This window comes from Hippocampus comes, unplaced genomic scaffold (assembly GCF_001891065.2).
Source record: "Hippocampus comes isolate QL1 unplaced genomic scaffold, H_comes_QL1_v1.1 scaffold473, whole genome shotgun sequence".
In the NCBI taxonomy this organism is placed as follows: domain Eukaryota; kingdom Metazoa; phylum Chordata; class Actinopteri; order Syngnathiformes; family Syngnathidae; genus Hippocampus; species Hippocampus comes.
This window is the reverse complement of record NW_017806230.1, coordinates 218,587-226,089: the sequence shown is the minus strand read 5'-3', so window position 1 is coordinate 226,089 and position 7,503 is coordinate 218,587. Positions and strand designations below refer to the sequence as shown.

The window sequence follows — 7,503 nt, the reverse complement described above, 5'->3', positions numbered from 1 at the left end:
GTTCAGACTTGTGGAGAGCGAACGTCAGCCGCTTGAAGACGCAAGTCACATTTTACAAGCTGACTTTTTGCACTGCGACTCGAGCGTCGCTTTCAGGTACTTTGTAACGTCGCGGCAGACGATCCAACTGAAAACGATTGCCGATTGGTGATCCGGCACAACGATGATGATCGCGATCGATCATTGGTTTCCGCTTTGGCGACCGCACCGACGGATGTATGAATGGACAAACCGCGCCGCGACGTCGCCCCAACCAGAAGTGAAGCCAGGGGTGGCCATCTTACGTTGCCGCTCGCTCACTTCAATATGTTGACTTCTCTGCAACGTTTTCTCCTCGTTTCTTTTCTCCGCAACAGAAATGCCGCCGTGTGTGGTGTACGGTTGTACTGCTAAGTCTGAGAGAAGCGCGACGTGCACGTTTCATCAGTACGAATGCCATTACTGTATATCTATTTTTTTCCTGATCAGCTATTTCTCCGAGTGCTCCTGAAAGATTCCCACGCATCATGTTGTCAGAAGCACTGACAATAACAAAGACAGCAAAGCCATGTCCGGACGCAATGTGGACTTCAACTATGTGAGCCACCATAGTGAGCTAATCAACTCGCTGCAAAGACTGAAGTTTGGTTTTGGAGAGGCTCTCGTGACTCCATGGAGGGAGGGGGGGGGACAACACGCAGCGATAAATCTGTGGGTCACCTGGGAGAGAAAGGCCGTCCTAGTTAACTTCGGCCGAGAGGGCAGAGGTCACTTGCTGTTGCACGAGTTTTCAGCCAACCTCTCGCAACGAGCATCGATAAGAGATGCAAATTCTTAATGTCGAACCTGCCAGTGCAGCTGGATTTAAAACACAAGGTCGGTGTCACCCATAAAAAAAAACGACTAATCATAATGAAGGAAGGAAAGGTGTCGGGCTGATCAGTTGAAGATTGTTCCCAAAAAGTTTGGATAAGACGGAAACCTGACGGCTCAATGATGACTTTGACTACTAACCCTGGCTGTGTCCAGCAGTTGCAGCAGTTCATCTCGACTGGAAGGGTTCAGAGAGACCGAAACCCAGGTCAGGTGACCCAGAAACTGAGGGGGGGAAAAGGGACGTCATCAGAAGAGTGGGCAGCATACCGACAGCAAAATAATAAGCGAGTCGTTTTGTACAGGACGTGGCCAAGCCAACTTATGGGAGGCTCCACGATAAAAAAACAAGTCGATGAACAAAATCAAAGCCCGGAGCCGTTTCATGCCAAATGAACAGATCGGCTTCAACCAAGCCAACAACATTCAGAGAAGCCCAAACGATAAGAGTGAGTCCCGCGTCACCGCGGTGGTCCACCAACGATTTGCTTCAAAGAATGTACGCAAGTGACGGGAAGAGCCATCGCAGATGGCAATTCTTCTGCCCACTGCCATTGGGCGATCTTTCCCCTCAGGACTTGCAGGTCGGTCAAAACCGCTGCGCGCGCGGTTTTGGACTGTGCGCGCACTCGTACCTTGACCTCCTTCTCCACGTAGTCGAAGATGAGTCTTTCGGGGTGGATGAGGAAGTCGGGAGGGTAGAGCGGGACGGTGTGCAGGGGACGCCGGTAAACGCTGCCTCGCTCCGCCGGCCTGCGACTGGCTTTGGACCACACCAGACGCTTAATGGGAGACACCAAACCCTGGGCGAGCGCACCACACGCAGAGGAAAAAAAAGATTGGAGGTGGCAAGAAGCCTTGCCGTGACTGGGAGAGTTCGGGAATTCAAAACGCATCCTTTTTTTCCAAAGGCCCTCATTTATTTGAGTTGAAAGATTCGTTTTCCAAGTAGCAAAGCGGCAGATGTTTAAAATTTGTGTGACACACAGCTCACAAATACGCTGGCAAATTCACACGCAAACGGGAGTTGGGGCTGCCGCTGTATCTTTGAGCGGAGAGCAAGACGGACAACTTACAGCATCGTTTTTTTTTCACCCCCCCCAAAAGAACTTTACTGGATGACAGACGACAGAATGGAATCGAGACCTTTCACAAGATCCCTTCTCTTTTTTTTTTTCCCCCCCCAAAAAACTTTACTGGACGACACGGAATGGAATCGAGACCTTTCACGAGATCCCTTCTAGAGGGTGCGGTAGAAAGACAGGAGGCCAAAGATATCTGCCGCAACCTAGCGACATTTGAAATCGTCACAGACCATTCCTAGTCTACTTATCAGTTTTTTTTTCCTATTGAGTTGATATCATCAAAATATCTGCGAGTCCACCGACATGCGTTTCATGTCGAATGAAATGTTACAAATCCGTGACAAAAATCCTCCGGAAGCAAATGTAAGGGCTGACAAAAAGAAAGAAATCAATCAATAAAATAGGAATTTACCTTTTTGGATTTCTTGGGTTCATAATCCATCACAGCAGTTTAGCCACCTCCCTTCACACTTTCCTAATCCACTCTGACAATTTTGCAATTGCTTCAACTTGCTGTGGGGTTTTTTTTTCCGTCGTCACTCCGACGTCTCCAAATCCTTGTTCTTCGCCTCTCTGCACTGAGTGTTTTGTCACCATATTGTTGGGATATGGACACACACACACACACACACACACACACACACACACAGACGGGGACGGCAGGAAGCGAAGGAAGGCCACTTCCTGTCCAATAGGAAACTCCACCACAGGCTGATAAGGCCCAGTATCACTCAACTGGCACACACACACACACACACACACACACACACACACACACACACAAAATGAAGAAAGATGGCGGGGAAAATTGTCACGTTGCTCAATGATGCTGCCCTGTATTTATCAGACCCGATCAAAACTTGAGTCTCCTGGTCGTCCTTGTTTGGATGGTTAATTTTGTTGTTCGAGCTGACAGATGACTCCCCAAATCATCAACGTGTTCAGTCAGGCCCTCATCCCGCGATGACAATGGTAGCCGGCACTGATTGTTCATTCGGAGGTTCTTCAAGGGGTCCCGCCGGGGGTCCCGCCCGCACGCCGTTTCTCAGGACAGGGCACCCTCGTGGAAGTTTCCAACGCAGCCGACAGAGGTCGCTGTCCCCCGTACAAAAGCACCCTCGGCGTGAGCAACCGCTGCGTGAATATCGAGACGGAACCCACTCGATGTTTGGGCTCTGCCTTTTCCGTGTTGCGTGACGGACCAAAGGTGACGGAGAGTCTTTGGTGTTTTCAACATGGATGTGAAAGTTTCCCGTCATGGCCCAAAAATTGTCGTGGATGCCTCCAGCAGTTCTTCAAAACTCAGATTGCACTTTTGGGGGCTCGCTAGCAAATTTCTTCAAGATCAATTAATGAGTGCGATCTTCACGCGTGAATATATCTTTGATAATTATCGGCTAATTCTTTTCGGTCACGTTAATTCTTGTGAAATTCTCCGGATGATTTATGTGGCATCGTTTTGTTTTTCAATGCTAGCATTACCGGTACTTTTAAAGAGAGAGTGCTAGCAAGGCAGCCCTCGCTACAATATCAAAGTATGGTTCACCTGGTTCCATCCAAAACGCAGGACCGACAAAGTCGTACAAAAGACGTTGATAACCAAGAACCCGGAAGAGGAAAAACGGAGCAAAAACGCTTGCAAAAGGCAAGGAACAAGATAAGCCTCAATTGCTTGTCGCGAAAAAGACAAGCAAATCCAATGCACGAGAATACAGACTGAGAAATGACAACAAGAACGACAAACGTGAAAAAAAAAACATGAATACAAAAACGTGGCGAGAAGCTATGAGGCCCAAAAAAGTCTCGAAAGCCAAGAATAATCAGGCATTTGGAGAAAACGGTTGCGAGCAAGGCAGAATATTCCGACAGCCAGTTGTCGGCATGGATAAATGAGTCATTGGATAAATGCTGTTTTTGACGCTCAGCGTCTCTGGGAGTCGATGGACAGTGGGCGTGTATCTGCCTGCCCGGACGCTCAGCTTTTCTGCATGATGATTGGATGATTTGTCTGAGGCTGAATCTCTTTTTGATTGATAGCGAAATGAGCCAATCGCCGATCTTTTGGTGACGGCGTCCTTGGGAGCATTTTTCAATTCTCATTCTGTTCTGAGTTGAACTGGAGACTTCAACGAATCATCTTAGCGACACTCTCTTTGTTGAAAACGACTAGCGACAGATTAATATTTGATTTCTGGTGTGTTTTACTGTAGGTGCTTGTGTTTGCAGACTGACTTACATCACCACAGTTAAGACCCTGGAAAAGACGCCTCGTTGGTATATGACAGAGTCACACATCATTTTCTTGAAAAGGAACAGAGATTAGAATTGACGTCTAAATAAACGGACACATTTGATCGAGCAGCGTCCGCCACTGGCGCGGCTTGGCTGAGAAAAGGGCAACAAAGACGTGAGCGTCGTTTCATCGTCGGCTCCGTTCACTTTTGTTGCGCGGCCTCGCGCTCTTGCCGCCTGATTGGTCGGGCCGCCATCTCGTCACGAGGGGCGCGGCCGCGGAGCCCGGCGAGCCTCGGGAACGCGCGCGGGCACTCGATGGCTGCCTGGCCGGCGTCGAAGCTCCGCGGACCCGGAGAGAGGGAGACGGGAGCGCTCGTCCGCTCCGCGGGTCGACCGACGGGAGCTGGACGCCCACGTTGAGGAAAAACAGCCGCGGAGCCGGAAGGAAAGAGCGATTCGGCCAATTGCGTCGAGGGGCGACGACGGCGTCTAAGCGAGAAGAGCATTTTCAGGTCGTCTTCCTTCCGTCCGGCCTGAGAACGCCCAGTCTTCCAAAGTGCGCGTTCTGCCCCCCACCCCGGGAAACTGCTCGCTTACCTTGAGCGAGCTTCAGTGATGAGGATGAGGATGAGGACGATGCCGCCCGCCGTTAGCGTCAGCAGCTCAAATCAGGTCGTCACGGGTGCTCTTTGCGCGCCTTTTGGGGCCAAGGTAAGTGAAATTGCTGGATGCTCACATTTGTCTGACATCTGTTCCAAATGTGTTGCTTGGACTCAAACCAGGTGCCTAAGATTTGCTCATTCTGCCTCCGCCCTGCCAAGAAGGCAGCGATGCAATCTTGTGCTTGAGCTAGCACAGGAGCGACGTCCTGCTGCAAGGCTCTTTTAATGGCAACCTGCAGTGAGCCAAGCCACATTTGCTCTCTCTCTCTGTCTGGATATATATAAAAAAATAATGTCATGGCACAACACCAAACCAAAATGTAGCAAAAGTGGGCACAGTTGTCAATCGTGCCCACATAATAAACCAACTAAATACATGCAGAAAACCAACAAGACCATGTCCGTTGTGGACCTTGTGCCATCCAACGGAAGAGCTTTCCCGCGTCGTGCCTGCCACGATGCACCATTAGCGCCGCGTGGTGATAAAGGAGCTGCGTTTGGAGTGAAGAAGTGGACCATTTATACGTTACGCTCGCCAAAAAGGTTTCACAAATCTCTCTTGAGGCAAGTGTCAGAAGTTGGGTCGCTTGACCTCGCTGCCACGGAAAGATGAAGCAAACATTATTCGGCATAAATGGAATACTTTGGGATCGATTCAGTGAAATGAGATCATTTCCCACGTCACAGCGGACAATGTCCCATTGACACACTGGGTGGGAACGTGTGGAATTGTAACGCTTCCGGAACGAACGTTCGTGACGGGAAAAAGGTGCTTTGAAGTCAATGACCTGCTTGACAGTCACCGTGTTATTCAAAACTCCCGTAAAGGTCCCGATGCTTCCGTACAACGGACATGATCAAATGAAATGCATTCAATGGATTTTTTTTCTTGATTTTGTTTTTCAGCGTCCGATGGTCTGACTGCAGCCTTCCCAATCTCGATATCGGATTCAAGCCGGCGTGCGCCACCCTTGTCGGTGTTGTCAGAAGCGTCAACCGATGTCGAGGAACCGGGAAAAAGCGCGCGTGACGCCACGGCCGACACGAGCCCGGCGCCGAGAGGCGGCAGCGACCCGTCTTTGGCTTCTCGGAAGATCGTCCGTCAGAGATTCATCAGGAGAAGCCTGTGGTTCTCGGACGCGGACGAGCGGGCCTCGGAGTCGCCCCAACGTGACGGCCGGCTCCTGAACGGAAAGCCGCCAACGGCCGCGGGCGGGACGCCGGGCGCCAGCGGCGGCGTCCGGGAGGACTCCGGCGCCGAGAGTCCAGCCGGGCAAAAAGACGATGCCGGCGAAAGTGGCAGAACGGAGGAGTCAAAGGGCGAAAGCGGAGGGGATGCACTCGACGCGACGTGCGGCGATGGCGCGAAAATCCCCGTCAAGGCGGCCAGCGAGGAGACGGAGGAAGAGGCGGAGATGAAGGCCGTCTCCACCTCCCCGGGAGGACGCTTCCTGAAATTCGACATTGAGCTCGGCAGGGGCTCCTTCAAGACCGTCTACAAGGGTCTGGACACCGAAACCTGGGTGGAGGTGGCCTGGTGCGAGCTGCAGGTAAACCCGAGCAAAGGCTTGTCTGTCGCATGGCCAGCACCGGCCAACGCTTGATGCGCTCCACGGTAAACCGCCGCCATTCACGGCCAGTGGCGGCGGGAAATAACAAGTCAACGACCCCAAGAGAATCTATTCGATTGCCCGTCTTCAAAGTTGAAGCGGCACCGCGCCCTGGTCCGCATCCACCCGCGCCGGACTTGATTTACATGCGCAAGCGCCTTCAGAAAAAGTTGATCATTAGAGCAGATGGCTTCAGCCGCCGTCCTGTGTAGCGCCGCACCACAACTATTCACTGCTAATTATATCAGGACGTGTGTGTGTGTGTGTGTGTGTGTGTGTGTGTGTTAAGGACATCCCGACCAGCTGTCAAGCTTTTGCTTTCTGCCAGTTACTCGCAGCGATGCCGCGTTTGGTCCACATGAGGCCTGGCTGCGTGGTCATGAAAATGCATATTGTGCACAACGATGTGCCTCGTTGCAGTGTCGGTCGGGAGCATGGCGCAAAGCTGAATTTCTCCACCCTGGCGTTCACGCCGAGCATCTTAGTGATCCTTTCATATTGAGACATGAAAGAAATGATGCTTTTGCACAACGATGTGCCTCGTTGCAGTGTCGGTCGGGCGTGGCGCAAAGCTGAATTGCTCCACCCTGGCGTTCACGCCGAGCATCTTAATGATCCTTTCATATTGAGACATGAAAGAAATGATGTTTCGGCCCTTGAGTTTTGACTTCAGAAGTGTCTTCTCTCCTCATTTTCCTGATTAAGATTAGCGGAGATGCAAATGGGTGCACCAGGTCCTTGTATGTTTGCATCGTTCCATTTTTAATTGAGATTTTGGACCAACAAGGGCGGGTTGGGGAGCTACAGATTAAGAAGGGCATGTCCCTTCAATTTATAAGCGAGTCAAAGCTGGTAAGCGAATATTTTTGCCAAAATAGTCGACGTTTTGTAGCTTCCCCAATATTTGGACAGTAAAGCCAATCAGCGTCCCGGAAAGCCGACCGCTGGGATCGCTTGTTTGGATAAAAATGTTGAGTCGCGTGAAGTAAATCGTATAGTTACACTATAGTTCTTGACTCATTCACTTCGTTTCCTTCCACTTCCTTTTACGTTTTGATT

General features: G+C 50.9%; 2 protein-coding genes across 2 annotated transcripts in view; one reads left to right on the top strand and one right to left on the bottom strand.

Annotated features, from left to right (window-relative positions):
* Positions 1–902: 902 nt before the first annotated feature.
* LOC109507133 (cerebral cavernous malformations 2 protein-like) lies at positions 903–2,622 on the bottom strand. The gene is made up of 3 exons (XM_019856351.1): positions 2,350–2,622; positions 1,488–1,655; positions 903–1,077 (listed from the first exon to the last, which is right to left on the bottom strand). The coding sequence occupies exons 1-3, from the start codon at positions 2,377–2,379 to the stop codon at positions 970–972; spliced, it is 306 nt and encodes a 101-aa protein (XP_019711910.1). The 5' UTR covers positions 2,380–2,622; the 3' UTR covers positions 903–969.
* Positions 2,623–5,851: 3,229 nt separating this feature from the next.
* LOC109507131 (serine/threonine-protein kinase WNK2) overlaps positions 5,852–7,503 on the top strand; it is a 36,035-nt gene continuing 34,383 nt past the window's right edge. Inside the window, exon 1 of the mRNA XM_019856350.1 lies at positions 5,852–6,384. Coding sequence (XP_019711909.1) covers positions 6,250–6,384 — 135 coding nt within the window. The 5' untranslated portion in view covers positions 5,852–6,249. The remainder of the gene's footprint in view (positions 6,385–7,503) is intronic.

Coding starts and splice junctions, on each gene's coding strand:
- LOC109507133 (XM_019856351.1), bottom strand. CDS start 2,379: ATGGATTATGAACCCAAGAAATCCAAAAAG. Junction 1,656..2,349: donor AACCCAAGAAATCCAAAAAG/GTAAATTCCTAT, acceptor GCGCTCGCCCAG/GGTTTGGTGTCTCCCATTAA. Junction 1,078..1,487: donor ACGTGGAGAAGGAGGTCAAG/GTACGAGTGCGC, acceptor TCCCCCCCTCAG/TTTCTGGGTCACCTGACCTG.